This window comes from Gymnoscopelus microlampas, assembly GCF_963454915.1.
Source record: "Gymnoscopelus microlampas genome assembly, chromosome: 1".
Taxonomy (NCBI): Eukaryota; Metazoa; Chordata; class Actinopteri; order Myctophiformes; family Myctophidae; genus Gymnoscopelus; species Gymnoscopelus microlampas.
The window spans coordinates 2,576,154-2,594,821 of NC_139962.1; the positions used below are offsets into that span (position 1 = coordinate 2,576,154).

An 18,668-nucleotide genomic window follows, 5' to 3' on the forward strand; every position below is an offset into this window, starting at 1 on the left:
CATTTCAAATATAAAATCCTGAGCCTAAAGCCACGGATGTAACAAGTTAAAGCGTTCATGTCTAAGTACTCGTATCTTCAGTATTGTTCAATAAAAAGCATTTTAATCCGATTGCTGGCCATTTTCTCCGACGCTTTCAACTACGCGCTCCTACCGGTTGGTAGGTGTATTGCACTCTTATACTTTACAATTAGAATTATCTAAATAGAAAATGGCTGGCGATCGGATTAAAAAGGTTTTTATTGAACCATACTGAAGATACGGGTACTTGAATCTGTTGCGCCTGAACTTGGTACATCCGTGGCTTTAGGGTCAGCACTTTATATTTGAAATATGAACGTTTATGTAGATTTACGGCTTGTAAATGTAAAACAATCGCAAACCAGGAACAAGTGGTTCCATGACTGTCATGATGGTGGTATGACAGTCATGGTTTCAGGGCTAAGTAAAAATGCAGTGGTGTTAAAGTAACTAAGTACAGTTACTCAAGTACTGTACTTAAGTACAGTTTTGAGGTATTCATTTTACTTTATTGGGGTATTTCCAATTTTCAATACTTTTACTTCTACTCCTCTACATCTCAGAGGCAAAATATTAGAGTTACAACAGGGGGTCTGCCAAATCTTTGTGTCATATGATTATTGCTTTTTACCTTAACCACTCGAACCCTAGCATCCCTTTTCTGAGGTGAACTTTAGCCAAAAATAGCCGATCTACAAGCTCTCAACGCCTCGGCGTTGAGAGCTTGTAGATCGGCTATTTTTGGCAAAGAGGTATAGGTGTAGAGGGAAAAAAGAGCAGACCAAGTAAACAAAAAAAGTTAAATCTGAAACACAATTTTATACAATATCGAGGGGGTCCCTGCTTCATCTCTCTCTCTCAGCTAGGGGGTCCTTAGCCTGAAAACGTTGAAGACCCCTGCTTTAAACAGACCGTTGAGTAAACTACAACAAATATCCGTCAGGTCGACAATATTTTATTTTCTGGACAAAAAAGTGTATTTTACACACACTACGGGGTTGTGAAATGTGTCCCACCGTGGAGAATAGTCTTTCAACATAAGGATAAGGATAATTCCTTTTAACAGGTCGTTCATGAAAGTCCTTGCGGTCTTGTTTCCAATGAGAACCTGTGAGCAATTAGGAGTTAAGAGTCTTGCTCAGGGACAAATTTAATCTCATCGACACATATGCTGGCCTGGCCTGGAATCGAACCTGGGGCAACCAGGGCCTCTGGCTCCCTAGGCGGACTCACTAACCACTCAGCTATGGCCGCCCCCACATCATGAAACTTTGTTTCAGTGAGAAGCGAAAAGTTTCTCTTCATTTTTTTGACAACATTTTAGAGCTCACACGTTTAGTGTCCGTTACAATCTGTGTCAGTGGCTCTCAAACGTTTTTCATGTCTGTCAAGGACCCCCAAATTGATATATTTGGCCATGGACCCCCATCTGAAGTTGTTTTTGTGCAACTTAAGGGACCCCCAGGAGAGAAGATTTATGTAAAAAGATTTAAGATTATTTAAAAAAATCTAACATTTTCGATATTTGTCAAAAAAAGAAAATCAGAAATCGCAGATCTACAAGCTCATCGTGCCACGCTGTGAGCTTGTAGATCTGCGATCTTTGAATAGCCAACACATAAATGGATACAGTTGTTAAAATGATTGTGATGCTGTATTATAACATATTTAGCTGGGGACCCCCTGCGGGCCCCTGTAGCTCTGGTCCAGAGCGTCAGTGAGTTCTCTCTAAAACTCATAGACAAAGAATTCCACGGCCCTCTGAGGGCTCCTACTGTAGTACAAATAAACTAAACCACTTCATTACTCACCTAAACAAAGGCTGTTTTGTGTTGTTGAAAATCTGTTCTCGGAGGTGGGAGGCCTCTCAGAACCCCACCTACTCTGTAAAATACACTTTTTGGACAGAAAAGAAAATATTTCACCGGAAGGAAAAATCTGGTCAATAAAAAAAAATCCATTGACCAGATCTGTAGAGGGCGCTGTGGAGCAACCAAACAACATATTTTCTGATGTTGAATACATTAATGGGTTAATATGTGACAGTAACTCGTTTATATATATATATATTATAACTGTATAAAGCATATTATTGTGACTTTAGGAACCACTCCCAGGAGAACCCACATGAAGTGTTCTCTCTATGGCTGTAAGAGAGTGTTCACCGACTCTCCTTCATACCACGCCCACATCACTGATCATGAGACACCTGCTCAGTCCCTACCAGGTGATACACACACACACACACACACACACACACACACACACACACACACACACACACACACACACACACACACACACACACACACACACACACACACACACACACACACACATCACTGATCATGAGACACCTGCTCAGTCTCTACCAGGTGATACACACACACACACACACACACACACACACACACACACACACACACACACACACGGTGCACGCAGCGCGTTGCAACATGTTGTGAGCTTGTAGCTCTGCCATGTTGACGCTATATTAACTACTTTAGCTGGGGACCCCCTGGAAAAAAAAAACAAGGGCCCCTAGGGGGTCCCCGGACCCCACTTTGACAACGACTAGTCTCTATAACAGTGACTCCTCTATGTTTTTGTAGGTAAAACGTTCAGCTGCTCGGTGGTGGGATGCCCCGCCTCTCTGCCCAGCATGAAGAACCTGATGGAACACATGAGAGAACACCACAAACCCAACGTCTACTTCCTGTACGTTATGATGATGTCATCACACACTGCATGACGTCATCACAAACATCATGATGTCATCACAAACATTATGACATCATCACACACTTTATGGCATCATCACACATGTTATGACATCACAAACGTTATGACGTCACCACGCCTGGAATTTTGTCATTTTAGGGTCAAGGCCACTTGGCCTTATGGTGTTGTCCATTTGTAAAGGGCACAAAGGCCAAATGCCAGGGCAGGAAGGCCATCAAATAACACAGGTTTTTAGTCCATTGAAAGAATTAAATGAATTTAAGGGTTAAGGATGTTTAATATGTAGACTATCTTCAGTGAAATAAATAAATGATGGTATTTTACAATCTGATCTGTGCTCAGCCCTGCACCAATCAAAGTCACTGGATTGGTTTAAAGACGGGAACTTCAGAATCTTAACAAAAGACACTGGCCCTCATTTATCAACGCGGTGCAGCCAGCGTACGGCGAGATCACCGCACCTTTCAGCATTTATCAATATCACAAAGAGAGAGAGAGAGAGAGGCGTGTGTATGTGTGCGTGTGTGTGACTTGACAGGCAGCGAGGCGAGCCAGCGGAACTCTTTCTTTGGTCGTATTCTGGTTGTCGTAAAATCGGGGTGTTTCGAGAATATTTAAGGGCGTGTTATTTAAATGACGCTCGTTTTCAGACGTGAGATTTATCAAGGCTGGGACCAAATGTACGGTCGGATCGGCTGTGTAGGATTCGTTGATAAATGTGACTTCGACGTTGGTGTACGGCCGAATATATGGAAAAATATACGTCGGTTTATACGCAGCGTTGATAAATGAGGGCCCACTGTCTGCATGTTGACAAGAAAGAGACAGAGGAGAAAGTGGTACGGTCAGTCAGCTGGGGGCATTAAGGGACACTGTGGCCTCGGGGAAAGCCAATGCTTTCGAGGGGGACAATGGTGTCGCCCTGAGGAGGGGCCAAGAATAATGTTAATACCACAAATGTTTTGCCATCATCATCATCATTCCTCCTGTCATTTCTCCAAACGTTTTGTAGCTGTGAGAGTTGTCGTTCTAAGCTCCGCTCGCTGCGCGGCCTGCTCACCCACCTGCACACCTGCTCCAAGGTGTCCCGGAGCAAAGGGAAGCTGGCCGAGCAGCCCATGGACACTCAGCCCCCCCTGGAGGCCAAAGCCGGCACTGCGCCCACCACCACCACCACCACCACCACCACCTCCACTGTTGACCGGTAGGCCCGTTATAATGATTACGTAACCGCCTGACCGCAATTATGTCAGATAATCATAATTAATTTGCATAATTTGTTATGAGTTAAATGAGTTAAAGGGATTGTAGGGAACATTAAGCCTAAATTTAAAAAATATTTATATATGTATATTTTGCATTATCTCCCCTCTATCAGCCACTATATAATGATGCTGGGGTGTTTTCCTGCATTGAAACACAGTCCTCTGTCTGAAATCCGTATTTTCCCTACTGTTTATGTTACGTTTGTCCGGTACGTAAATTAACGCACGCATGTGCGCGTCCGTGCGCGTCCGTCCGTGCCCGTCCGTGCCCGTGTGAACTTTTTACTTTTGGTTTTTTCTCAAACTTCTTTTTTGAGGCACAAAATGTACTTTTAAAAAATCGTTTGGATAGAATGTAGTTGTTTAACTTCAGATATGTGGTCAATTAATCATGACAGAGCCTATTTAAAAATAAAAATTCAGAGAACCGTAGGGGCGGGCAGTTCCACGAATTGTATCCGCATAAGGCAACCTATTTTGGGCATGGCCCATTTAAAAAGTCCCCCCTGCGTCACCCCCTGGTGGTCGGGGAAAAGAACTGCTGGAGGGGCGGTGTTTGACAACAGTTTTTTTCTTTGATTATGTCTGAACTCGCCTACAATCCCTTTAAATTGTTTAATTGCAATTATGTTGAATGACAATAACAATGTGATGATGATGATGATGATGATGATGACAGGCCTGCAGAGGTGAAAGGCTCACAACAACAGCAGCAGCAACAACAACAACAGCAGCAGGGAATAGCGCCACCCTCAGGTCAGATCCAGACCACGGGCAGACCGCTGCTGCCCTCTGCTGGCGGCGGGCGCCCGGCAGCAGCACCGCTGACTCAGGCTGTGTCCTCCTCCTCGGCCCCGCCTCCTCTCTCCGGCTCCGTGGCCAATCACGGCGGCCGCTCGTTCCAGGCCGTCGTCCAACCACAGCAGTCCCAGCTCTGCCGGCTCCTCCCCCAGACGGTCGCCTGCGCCCCGCCCACGTCGCTACTGCAAGGTCAGTGTGTTTACAACTGGGGACCCCCTAAAATGATCATATTTGAACTGGGGACCCCCTAAAATAATCATATTTGTACTGGGGACCCCCTAAAATGATCATATTTGAACTGGGGACCCCCTAAAATGATTATATTTGAACTGGGGACCCCCTAAAGTTTTCCATGATTTTTTCCAAAAAATAGCAGATCTACAAGCTCACAAGCACGGCACTCGTGCTTGTAGATCTGCTATTTTTTGAATAGCCAAATAAATGACACAGATGCGTTCCTGGTCAAATGAGAATAAATAAAAGTGAGACATCTGTACAGGGTTTGTTTACTGAGCTAACTTAAACCAGTGGTTCTCAAACTTTTTCATGTCAGGGACCCCCAAATCGACACTTATTAGCCCGCGGACCCCCATTTGGAAAGATAAGCCATGGACCCCCCATAAGAGAAGGTTTTCACGGCTCTATAGCAGTGATTCTCAACTATTTTAATTTCAAGGACCCCCAGTTTGACATGCATTAGAGGCTACGGACCATTTGTACACTCTCAGAGTTACAGACCCATAAGGGTCCATTTGGTTCCTGTCCATCATTTAGCTGGGGACCCCCTGGAACCCCCTCAAGTACCCCTGGGGGTCCCCGGACCCCACTTTGAGAACCAATGACTTAAACTCATTCAGTGAAATGGGAAACTGAATGAATTAAAAAACGAAATGACAAATATTGTAAACTCTAACAGCCTTATCGTCTAAACAGCCATCACAGCTCCGCCTCGCCTCCACAACCACACCCACCAGCCACAAGCTCCGCCCCAACCTCAGGCCCCTCCTCCTGCCGTGGCCCCCCAGGCGCCGGCCCCCCAGGCTGCCTCCGGCCCCTCTGCTGTGTGGAAGAAGAATCAAGGTGACGTCTTTGAGCTTTTAAAGGGATAGTTCACCCAAAATATATATTTTTTCCCCCATGGGATTAGTCACCCCCATGGAGACTTGAATTCATGGATATTTTGTATTTTTTGTCTCATTTCTAAGACAATACTTTGATGTAGGAGACACAAAGGAGACTCTTTGTGTCTCCTACCGGAACCGCTGCTGGTCATCATATTATTGTCTTAGGAATGAGACAAAAAACAACAAAAAAATCCATGAATTCAAGTCTCCATGGGGTGACTAATCCATTGGAAAAACGTCATTTTGGGGGTGAACTATGCCTTTAACAAGAGCTATACTATACTATATACTGTATCTATACTTTACTTATTTTACCTACTTTTTTTTTTTGCCTCTACACTAAATATCGTCGCTGAAAACAGCAGATCTACAAGCTGACATCTTCTCGTAAAAGCTTGTAGATCTGCTATTTTCAGCGAAAGTCATCTCTCATTTCTCCCTGATTGGATGTGTTCCTCCTACAGATCTGCTGACGCGCAACAACAGGCGCGTCCTGTGGGTGAACACCAGGGGGAGCTACAGGTGCGTGCAGTGTGACCACTCCACTCCGCTCCGCAAGGACATGACGGCCCACATTAAGACGCACAAGAGCGCCCCCGCTGGCCGGAAGGCTAAAGACACACCAGGTACGGTAGGCTAGGCCTCATGGTGACGGTTCTCTCAAAGTGGCTTTTGATTGGTTGAATACTTTGTTGGTCAGAAATGTAAAACGGCGCGTGCAGTAAGACATTAAAGGGATAGTTCACCTAGCCTGGTAAACCCTCCCTCCGGAAATCTCATTTGTAATTTATTTCAGGAGTGAGTCTGGCTTGATCGCCCATTCTGCAATTGTGGCTGTGGGCTGGAGTTGGGCGGGAGCAATACCGTTGACTGATTACCCCTTCAACCAATGATCGTTGTTCCCCTTCAGCCGGTGCATTTTTACCACCTCCAGACTATGTGACGCAACGGGACTTTTGAGACGGCCATGCCCAAAATAGGTTGCCTTATTGGGATACATGCGTGTCACTGCCCGCCCCTGCTGGTTCTCTGAATTTGTATTTTTAAATAGGCTCTGTCATGATTAATTGACCACATATATATGAAGTTAAACAACTAGATTCTATCCAAACGATATCTTAAAAGTAAATTCCGTGCCTCAAAATAGAAGTTTGAGAGTGTTTTGAAGTTTAAAAGAGAGTAGAAAACACTGCGGTCAAAAAAGATGGCTGCCGTTCGTTTTTGGTCGGCTGCACTCAGCGCCGTTCGAGTTGTGTACCGATAGGCACAGAATAGTATATAATGTTTTGGTGAGAGCGTTTGCCCCAACTGTCACTCAAAGTGGCTACTGGCCAATCACAGCGCGTCCTTGCACAAGCGTATTGGCCAATCATGCACAACTGGTTTAGACTATGGAGTCACGCCTGCACTCAGGCTGCACTCGGTTACATTCGGGCTCACTCGAACTACAGGGTTTACAGGGTTTACCAGGCTATAGTTCACCCCCAAAATGACCTATGTATTAGTGACCTCATGGAGACTTGAATTCATGGATATTGTTTTAGTTTTTGTCTCAATAATAAGACAATGATTTGATAACCAGCAGCGGTTCCGGTAGGAGACACAAAGAGTCTCCTATGTGACCCGCTTTAATTACTTTAGTCTATTTTAGTAGCTAGTGACTAGTATGAAATTTCTATTGTCTTTTTTTATGTCCAATGTATTTGTATTTAGGTTCATAAAGTTAACATAAGTATAACTAAATGCATTTGAAATTAAACAAAACTTTTCAGGATTCCAATAAAAAAATAGGAAAACATTATTCAGGATTCCAATTAACAAATAGCAAAAATAGCCGATCTGCAAGCTCAAAACGCGTCGCACTGCGACGCGTTTTGAGCTTGCAGATCGGCTATTTTTGCTACTCTTGTGTGACATAGAATGACGAAGTGGCCTAAAGGTATGGTCATTGTTTGGGCCGGCCCAGTAGGGCCCGGTTAGGGCCCGGCCCTTAATTTTCAGGCCCTTTTGAACTCTAGGCACCACGTTGTTGAAAACAACAGTGACGCAACAGATTGGTAGACACTAAGCTGCTGGTCGTGGTTGTAAATGGAAATAATTCCATTCCCTCCCGATCCACACAGACTGACAATAAACGAGGGTCAGACAGACAGACAGACAGACAGACAGACAGACAGACAGACAGACAGACAGACAGACAGACAGACAGACTTCTTGTTTGTTTGTTGACTAGTACAAGTATTCAATCAATCAAGGCTTGAAAAACGCAGAGTCCACAATATGTATTCATGTGTTTAATGTGTTCCTGTGATTGTTGTTCTAGTTCAAGATGAGAAGCAGAACTCACCCGCCTCCTCTGACTCACCCAACTACACCCAACTCTGAAGAACACCCACCTACACCCAACTCTGACTCACCCAACTACACCCAACTCTGAGCTACACCCACCTACACCCAACTCTGAAGAACACCCACCTACACCCAACTCTGACTCACCCAACTACACCCAACTCTGAAGAACACCCACCTACACCCAACTCTGACTCACCCAACTACACCCAACTCTGAGCAACACCCACCTACACCCAACTCTGAGCAACACCCACCTCCACCCTGTGAACTCTGGCTGGCTCAGAAACATGGTGTTTCCGTACTAGAGGGAGGAGAAATGAAGCTGTAACTCTGACACTGAACCCACTGAGCCATAGTCGGCTATTAGACCTCCGTCTAAAACCGGGTTATAATTGGTCTAACAGTGAACGTTTTTTAGCGGTCTAGGCTTAGCCTAGACGTTGATTAGCTGTTTTTTAAGCGTCTGTATATAGACGCCTATAATATAGACCGCTAAAAAACTTTCACTGTTAGACCAATTATAACCCCGTTTTAGCCTAACCCTTAGACATATTTTAGACGTCTAATAGCCCGAAAAATGCTCAGTGGGAACCGTGAAACGAAACAACAGCATAATGAAAACCACGGAGGATGTGTGTTATTTTGTCTTCGTTTTTTTTCTGTCAATTCACATGTAGCCATTGTGGAGAAAAAGACTTGCCCCCTGCAGACACACACGCACGCACGCACGCGCGCGCACGCACACACGCACGCACGCACGCACGTCTATTAAGAGGCCGTTTATTTTTCTTCTTATCTGTGAACACATTGTTTGAATAGGGACACACTCTAGCAGTGAAATTTGCATATTGAAACTACTTTACATATTTTTTTTGTGATGTAAAACGTCCAACATACTTTGGTGTGCTTTACAAACTGCAGTTTCTTACTGAAGGATTTTTTTGGTTATAATTCAAGGGAATTCAATGCTGTACTAGGTCATATAAGTCATAAAACTGTGTCTGATTTATACATAAAAGTCTCGTCACAACTTTGATGTGTGAGATTTGTGTTTGAGTATTACGCTCTATTACCGGATAAAATGGGCAAATAACGTCTGAATCTGACTTCATAACATCTGATGTCCACATTTAACCCATTGAGACCTGAAGCCGATTCTACATGTCTCCTAAATCTCAACAGTTTTCTGAAAAACGTATGTTTCTATATCAGTGGTGCTCAATCTTTTTCATGTCAAGGACCCCCAAAATGATATGTATTTGGCCGCGGACCCCCATCAAAATATTTTGTTCCAGGGACCCCCCCAGAAGCAAAGATTTGAGTTAAAAATGTTCGCTTTAAAAATATGTATATTCAAAGATTTGCACACATTTTCACAAATTTTCAAAAATAGCTTTTTCAAAAAAAGCTCTTAGCATAGCGCGTAGCGCTATGCTAAGAGCATAGCGCATAGCGCGGCATAGCGCATAGCGCGGCATAGCTCTATGCGGCATAGCGCATAGAGCATAGCGCATAGCGCGGCACCGAGTGCCGCGCTATGCTTGTGTATCTGCTATTTTTGAATAGCCCAAAGTGTAAAATAATGCTTTTTAGCTCAAATCTAAAAATACACAGTTCCAGGTCTTAATGGGTTAAAGTGAAGCACATGACTTATACTGAGGTCTGTCTGCTATTCTTGGTCATCGAATTATTGTCTCACAGAAATGCGACAAAAACAATCATTTTTGGGGCGAACTACCGGGAAAGCATGTGTGTCATTTTAGATGTTTGCGTTGACTATTCAAAAATAGCAGATCTACAAGCTTGTACATCTGCTATTTTTGAAAAGGTTTTTTTTTTTAAATCTTGAAGTGTGAAAAATACAGATTTTTTAGACGATGTGTAGAATCGGCCTACACAGAAGATGTGTAGAACCAAATGGACCCATGAGGCTCCATTTGGTTTTATTTTACGCAAAATATCTATAAGGGTCCATTTGGTTTCATTTTACACTCTCAAGAGTTAAAGATCTATAAGGGTCCATTTGGTTACCAACTCTCCATCATTTAGCTGGGGACCACCTGGAACCCCCTCGAGGACCACTGGTGGTCCCCACAGACCACTGGTTGAGAACCACTGTTTTAAACCAATGAAAAGGCAGACAGACACAGAGGGAAGTGGGCGTCTGATTAGAACAGAGTTGAAGACAGAAAATAACAAAAACTACAGTGTGGTGAAAGAGAAAATGCGCATTTAGTGTGGGCTTGTAGATCGGCTATTTTCGGTGCAGGACATGCTTCCACATGTTAGATATGATATGAGTCAATCCATGAAAAACACCTTCATAGAATCATAGGACACAATGTGCATGTACAATAACCCAATGTGAACACTAGGGGGCATCAGTTGCCTTTTTCTAGGACCCCAAAAATGCTGCCCTTGGCCTGGACTAGAGAACAGAAGCTCCAGGCAATAAATGATGATTTCAGAGCAAAACCACGTAAATGAAGCTATGACAGAATAACTGATTCATAATTAACCATAAACCTCTGCCATACGCCACCACAGTGATGGATCCCTCTACCACTAAGCCCTGTGTATACAGGTGTGTACCAACGTTCCCTCAAAACTAAGTAACCCTAACCAGAGGGAACACAGGGCTGAGGGGATTTAGGCATGACACATAACAAATAGTGATTTTATAGCCGATCTACAAGTCAATGTACAAAGCTTCTACATGTGATGCTTTCACTACTTTTGAAAGGTTTCAATATCTGAAAAACGTTATAAAGAGGGGATGCCAGGGGTTCATTTAAATAGAGGAACACTTGGCAAGATTTGTGGTAACATCTGTGTAGAGAGAAAATGGTCACTTTATGCTCAAAATGTCTCAATATCTATGTCCCATTATAGACAGTTAGTCAGTACCCATTGCACTGCTTTTAGTCTAGTTTCGGTTGACTAAATATTATACGATTCAAGTCAACAAAATCTACTGTTGATTTAGTCGACTAAATTGTATTAGGGCCTCGATGGCGCCATAAATAATGCCCAATTTATACTTATTTATACTTTAGCTGTGTGCCGAAAACAGCAGTTAGTCAGTTTTAGTCATCAGTACGCAAGTCTTCGTCAGTGAAAAAAAGATAGTCCACCAACATGTTCAGTCAAAGCTTTAGTCAACCAAATGAAGGACTTTGGAGTGCTGGCTATTCTTTGTTTTAACCCAGTAAGACCTGGAACTGTGTCATTTTTAGATTTGAGCTAAAAAGCATTATCTTACACTTTGGGCTATTCAAAAATAGCAGATCTACAAGCTCATAGCGCGGCACCGAGTGCCGCGCTATGAGCTTGTAGATCTGCTATTTTTGAAAATTCGTGAAAATGTGTGCAAATCTTTGAATATATATATTTTTAAAGCGAACATTTTTAACTAAAATCTTTGCTTCTGGTGGTCCCTGGAACATCATATTTTGATGGGGGGGGGTCCGTGGCCAAATACATATCATTTTGGGGGTCCTTGACATGAAAAAGATAGAGCACCACTGATATAGAAACATACTGGGACTGAGCTTGAGTCAGTGGTGGCTATGGCAGAGAGGAGGACCCTTGCCAAGGCACTGTCCATTCTTGATGACGCCAGCCACCCACTGCATGCAGCACTATATGCACAGAAGAGCAATTTTAGCAATAGGCTCCGATCACTGCAGTGTAGCACGGACAGATTCAGGAACTCTTTTATTCCAAGGGCCATTAGGCTGCACAATGATGCACTAGGGGAGAGAGGAGGGAGAGGGTTGACCAGCTGATCTATATTTATTTGTTAGCTGTGCTTCTTTTTAACTGCTTTTACCTAGGCTTTTTAACTGTTTATAACTGATAGTTTTTTATTATTGTATTCATTCCCATTGGTGTAATGTTTTTTAAAATGTTTACCATCCTTTTTTATTGACTTCTGTATGGATGTATTGCACTGGTGCCGATGAGCAAAACAAATTTCCTTCGGGATCAATAAAGTATATATCTATCTACGTTTTTTCAGAAAACTGTTGGGATTTAGGAGACATGTCTCATGGCTTCAGGTCTCAATGGGTTAAACCAATGTACAGTCAGTCAGCGTCTGATAGGGCAGAGTACATTTCAGTAAAAAAAAACAAATAGTGTGAAAGAGACCATTTAAACCTTCTTCTTTTTATAAAGGTAGTCGTCCAACATGTGTAATAATAATAATAATAATAATAATACAACACTGAAGCAGTGAAGAAAAAACACCACATTAAGTCAAAAGGAAAAACAAAAAGGAATAAATCTTTATTTGGGTCAGAATCAGTTCAAACAACGAGGTCACCTCGGTGACCCCAAGAGTCACCTCGGTGACCCCGGAGAGTCTGGACCGGTGTGTGTGTGTGTGTGTGTGTGTGTGTGTGTGTGTGTGTGTGTGTGTGTGTGTGTGTGTGTGTGCGCGCATTAACACCTGGCTACACATCACCACCCATCTAATGTGTGCATGAAAGGCACACTATGTAACTTTGCCTTGTGTTTACATTACAAAACTATATATATATATATATATATATTTTTTTTTTTTTTTTTTTTTTTTTTTTACCTATCATTTCCCTCAGTAATGGGGATGTTTTTGGGGCGTCTACCAACACAGGACAATGTATTTCTGCAGGTAAAAGTGGGGAAGATGTACAATATTGTTTTATCATGTGAACACAGGCCAAAGTTACAAACTATGCCTTTAAGCTACACGTCACAACCATGACTTGGAACACAGTTTCCTTCAGATTCAATCACACAGCCTGGCCTGGACCCGTCCAATCAGATGATTTAACAAACACAACAAAGACGAAACGTCACATAAGAGGAGGTCCCCCGCTTTCCTTTCTTTCTCTTTTTTTCTTTTTTTACTTAGTGAATTATCATTAGTAGACAACATGACCGACATGCAGGTTTTATAATTATTACTCCATCAGCAAACGGAATCCCAACATTACGGACGAGGTGGGGGTGGGGGGGGTGGGGGGGGGGGTGAGTCGCTACGTTTGTGGGAGGAGTCACATTTTCACGGCGGACATCTTTAATTTTAACCACTTCAAGTTCGACGTGTTATATTTCACCGTACGAGACGGCTTCTCGCGGCGAACAATAGGCCATTGGTTCTCAAAGTGGGGTCCGGGGACCCCCAGGGGTACTTGAGGGGGTTCCAGCGGGTCCCCAGCTAAATGATGGACAGGAACCAAATGGACCCTTATGGGTCTGTAACTCTGAGAGTGTACAAATGGAACCAAATGCCATTTGGTTCCATTTGTACACTCTCAGAGTTACATTAACATTGATTTTACAATGTGAATTGGGGTCCCAGAGATATAAATGCCATTAAATGGGGGTCCGTAGCCCTAATGCATGTCAAACTGGGGGTCCTTAAATTAAAATGGTTGAGAATCACTGCTATAGAGCCGTGAAAACCTTCTCTTATGGGGGTCCCTGGCTTATCTTTCCAAATGGGGGTCCGCGGGCTAATAAGTGTCAATTTGGGGGTCCTTGACATGAAAAAGTTTGAGAACCACTGCAATAGGCAACCTACAAGCTCACAGCGGGGCTTGTAGATCGGCTATTTATGAAAAACAATTTGCCCAAGATACGGACGCCAAGTTGACAGCGGTTGACGGACTTGCCTTTTTTTTTCCGTTTTTACTTCAAAAGGTGCCTCAGCATCCTGCCGACTTTCATTTTGAACACAAACTTTTTTTCCTTAACACATTGGGTGCCAAAACCGTATATATACTTCTTTTCAATTACAACTGTTGAGTGCCAAACTGTATATATACTGTTTTTGGAAAAAAAATGAAAACATTTTTTTTCTCTTTTTTCCTCCATAGCAACAGGAGATATCATTTTTCGAAGATTTAGACTCCCATCCACTTCCTGGTTAACTTATGACTTCAAAAGCCTGTATCTCGGCTCCTGTGTACTTTTTTTTTTACAATGTATTTTTGACTATTTTCAACTGGCTGCAACTATGGAACGGTTTTCCGAATGTTTTTAATTTTTCCCCCCCGATTGTACGAGACCTCTATATAATGAATGGATGCTTTTTTTTTACATGGATTTGCTCGGCGTGGATTCTAGAGCTTTAAACAGTAAAGCGCAGTCAATGGGGAGAATGCTGGCACCCAACGTAAGTTGTTATGAAAAAATGCTGGCACCCCATGTGTTAATATATATATATATATATACGTATATACACATTATTATCAAAATAAAGCTCTCCAACGACATTTCCAATCAACAGAATGCGCACCTTGCTGTCAAAATTAACTTTCTGGGTTTTATTAATGTTGTTTTAATGTCAGACAGGGGAGGTGTTAAGAAAAAAGAAAAACTAACATAGACCTCAACATAAACAAGTGCATACAAAGCATTAGGCTCTGTTATAGGCGCCGTTAGGCTCCAGACCCCCTGGGGGCCCCCCGGGGCTTTTTTATATTACAGTTAAATTCTATGGTCTGCTTCCTTCTTCCCAGGATTAAAAAAACCTCTTCTGGTCGATGGCGTAGGTCTTTCCTGCTGGAAGCTTCCGGAAGAATAAACTGTTTCCTCGGCTCATGTTGCCCTGCAGATGAAGAGAGAACAAAACAATTTAAGTGTAGGCTATAGATACACATGTTAGTCCATGAGCCAGACAAGATTTCATTACCGAAAGAGTGGGCAAAACCAAACCTATATTAAATTGTTCATAGGGTCAATACGAGTAAATAAATATATGATAACCTTTCCACAGGAGTAGCTTTTTCATGGTTATCACACATTTTGTTATTTTCCCCATACGTACATGACGGGTGAAAAAATGACAACATTTAAAAAAGAGTTATCATAATGAAACTTCCTGAGTTGATTACTTACATGAAGACAATGATTTATCGTATTACAAGTTCTGAAATTGTATATTTAAATATGCAAATTAGGCATTTAGTCCATGAGCCAGAGCCCCAAAATTGAGCCAGATATTGAATATTCCCTCGTTAAAAACCTTTGACTCCAACATCTTAACAAAATGAAATAAGTAGGTTGACTCTGGCTTTGTCCAATGTTCCAATGTTGATTCTGGAAAGGTATGCAAATTCGGGCATATTTTCCTAATGCCTAATTTGCATTTTTAAATACACAATTTCAGAAAACTTGTAATACGATAAATCATTGTCTTCATGTAAGTAATCAACTCAGGAAGTTTCATTATGATAACTCTTTTTTTAAAAATATAATTTTTTCACCTGTCATGTACGTATGGGGAAAATAACAAAATGTGTGATAACCATGAAAAAGCTGCTCCTGTGGAAAGGTTATCATATATTTATTTACTCGTATTGACCCTATGCCCACTCTTTCGATAATCATTGCTCAATTTTGGGGCTCTGGCTCATGGACTATGTGTACATGTATGTATTTATGTTGCGGCGATCTGTGCGTGTGTGTGTGTGTGTGTGTGTGTGTGTGTGTGTGTGTGTGTGTGTGTGTGTGTGTGCGTGTGCGCTGTCTGTTACCTCTGTGTTTAAATGTCTCCAGCAGTCCACCCAGGTAGGATATACAGAGGCGTAGGGCGGCAGACCTCCTGCCAGCCTTGAAAACCAACACATTATATCAACATGTAGCTCTTTATGCTGTACAGGACAATATCAGCCACTAGAAGCAGAGACGTGTGTTTTAATGAGTCTAACGTTCATTAGAAGGACAATATCAGTCACCAGAAACAGAAACGTGTGTTTAAATGAGTCTAACATTCATTAGAAGGACAATATCAGTCACTAGAAGCAGAGACGTGTGTTTTAATGAGTCTAACGTTCATTAGAAGGACAATATCAGTCACCAGAAACAGAAACGTGTGTTTAAATGAGTCTAACATTCATTAGAAGGACTATATCAGTCACTAGAAGCAGAGACGTGTGTTTTTATGAGTCTAACATTCATTAGAAGGACAATATCAGCCACCAGAAGCAGAGACGTGTGTTTTAATGAGTCTAACGTTCATTAGAAGGACAATATCAGTCACTAGAAGCAGAGACGTGTGTTTTAATGAGTCTAACATTCATTAGAAGGACAATATCAGTCACCAGAAGCAGAGACGTGTGTTTTAATGAGTCTAACGTTCATTAGAAGGACAATATCAGTCACCAGAAGCAGAGACGTGTGTTTTAATGAGTCTAACGTTCATTAGAAGGACAATATCAGTCACTAGAAGCAGAGACGTGTGTTTTAATGAGTCTAACGTTCATTAGAAGGACAATATCAGTCACTAGAAGCAGAGACGTGTGTTTTAATGAGTATAACATTCATTAGAAGGACAATATCAGCCACCAGAAGCATAGACGTGTGTTTTAATGAGTCTAACGTTCATTAGAAGGACAATATCAGTCACTAGAAGCAGAGACGTGTGTTTTAATGAGTCTAACATTCATTAGAAGGACGATATCAGTCACTAGAAGCAGAGACGTGTGTTTTAATGAGTCTAACATTCATTAGAAGGACAATATCAATATATAAAGCGTGTCTGATCAAACCAAGTATTTAAAAAAGGTCTGATGTGCACACAAAGTACTAGATGTTAACTCTTATACTGCCAAAAGCCAAAAACGTTTATAAATGTTTTGTTTTTTTAAATAAAAAAAAAATCTAAAATTATTCTTTAATTTTTAGGTTTTTTCGTTTTTCTGTTCTTCACAAAGAACCAGGAGATAACATTTTCCAAAAAGTTGCTGCTCCATTCACTTCAATGTTAAAAAATAAACGGAGAAAACAATAACATGTTTCCTACAGTATGTTTTACCTGGAAACATGCTGGCAGAAGTGGCAAACTATTTTTGAAAAACCCTGTCAGTTTAAGAGTTAAAATGAAGTGTTTTAAAGTGAAACTCTCTGTTGTAAGTCTACAGTATGTGGTTTTCTTACCCGCAGTTGTTGACAGCCATGAGATTTGACACCAAGACGAAGGGATATGTGAGGATGCTGGCGAAGAACTGACAACACAGAGAAGATTGTATTAGTGTATATCAGGGCTGATGCAACTTTGATGATATAGAGGGCCACTATATTTCCACACTCACTCCAGAGGGCCACAATGCATATACTGTCGGGCCATTCTGTGTAACACAAAAGTAGCACAAATAGCCGATCTACAAGCTCAAAACGCGTCGCGCTGCGACGCGTTTTGAGCTTGTAGATCGGCTATTTGTGCTACTTTTGAATTGGAATCCAGATTTTCTTTTTTGCTGTTTTTGAATTGTAATCCTGAAAAGTAACATTTTTATTTAATTTCAAATGCATTTAGTTATACTTGTGTTACCTTTATGAACTTAAATACAAATACATTGGACATAAAAAAGACAATAGAATTGTAATACTAGTCATTAAGCTACTAATATAGACTGAAGTAATTACAGCGGGTCATGTTTGCATGTTTGGAATCATAACAGCTGAAATCAATAATATATCACTATTCCGATATTAACCCATGTATGGTGTATATGAACAGATATGCAGCATTTAGAGACAGACAGACAGACAGACAGACAGACAGACAGACAGACAGACAGACATAAGGGTTGTACTTACTCCTGTCACAGCCTGGGAGCAGTTCTTGATCTCTCCTGTGTGACTCATCTGAACACAGAGGTGTCATGTTTCACTTACTTTAGACAATGTTTATTTGCATAATAATGATGGAACGCTGAGATGAAACAGATCATTTATGTCTGAACTTGGGCTGGGATGGATTCCACTTGAATTAACCCATTCTATCCAGGAACACATACTGTATACTGCATGTGTCATTTTAGATGTTAAGCTATAACGGTTAACCATTATTCTAAACTTTGGGCTATTCAAAAATAGCTGATCTACAAGCTCATAGCTGGCGGGTTCTACAAATGTCTTCTAAATCCTAAACAAACAAAAAAACATTGCTATATATCAATGGTTCTGAAACTTTTTCACGTCAAGGACCACCCAAAGTTATATGTATTTGGCCGTGGACCCCCACCTCAACATATTTTGTTCCAGGTACCCCCCCCCCCCCCCAGAAGCAAAGATTTGAGTAAAAAATGTATATGTATAAATAAACTGCCCACAAAAAGTTTGGACACTTAACTTTGGACGATTATATCCCCCCTTTAATAATACCAATAGGTATTTTTATCGCTGATTAGTCACCTTTACAACGAGGTACAACTTGTAAGGATGGGGCATTCGTGGAATGAGCAACACAGATAAACGTGTGGGTAGCGCCCCAATTTTTTTGGGCCAAAATCCCCCAATATGCTTCTGTTGGTAATTGCTCTCGTTCTAAGTGACCTGCCAGCACAACAGGTGTGTGACTGGAACCTGA

General features: G+C 41.8%; 2 protein-coding genes across 5 annotated transcripts in view; one reads left to right on the forward strand and one right to left on the reverse strand.

Moving 5' to 3' along the window:
* The window catches only part of znf414 (zinc finger protein 414), a 15,777-nt gene extending 7,362 nt beyond the window's left edge, over positions 1 to 8,415 (forward strand). For all 3 annotated transcript variants that reach the window (XM_084057165.1, XM_084057164.1, XM_084057163.1), the window contains exons 2-8: positions 2,126 to 2,248; positions 2,634 to 2,739; positions 3,776 to 3,967; positions 4,708 to 5,018; positions 5,763 to 5,909; positions 6,418 to 6,579; positions 8,277 to 8,415. In XM_084057165.1, the coding sequence (XP_083913291.1) occupies positions 2,149 to 2,248; positions 2,634 to 2,739; positions 3,776 to 3,967; positions 4,708 to 5,018; positions 5,763 to 5,909; positions 6,418 to 6,579; positions 8,277 to 8,338 (1,080 nt within the window). In that variant the 5' untranslated portion in view covers positions 2,126 to 2,148 and the 3' untranslated portion in view covers positions 8,339 to 8,415. The remainder of the gene's footprint in view (positions 1 to 2,125; positions 2,249 to 2,633; positions 2,740 to 3,775; positions 3,968 to 4,707; positions 5,019 to 5,762; positions 5,910 to 6,417; positions 6,580 to 8,276) is intronic.
* Positions 8,416 to 14,598: 6,183 nt separating this feature from the next.
* Positions 14,599 to 18,668, reverse strand: part of mtch2 (mitochondrial carrier homolog 2) — a 29,231-nt gene continuing 25,161 nt past the window's right edge. For both annotated transcript variants that reach the window (XM_084057215.1, XM_084057214.1), the window contains 4 exons: positions 17,897 to 17,944; positions 17,234 to 17,301; positions 15,832 to 15,907; positions 14,599 to 14,903 (listed from right to left, as the gene is read on the reverse strand). In XM_084057215.1, the coding sequence (XP_083913341.1) occupies positions 14,817 to 14,903; positions 15,832 to 15,907; positions 17,234 to 17,301; positions 17,897 to 17,944 (279 nt within the window). In that variant the 3' untranslated portion in view covers positions 14,599 to 14,816. The remainder of the gene's footprint in view (positions 14,904 to 15,831; positions 15,908 to 17,233; positions 17,302 to 17,896; positions 17,945 to 18,668) is intronic.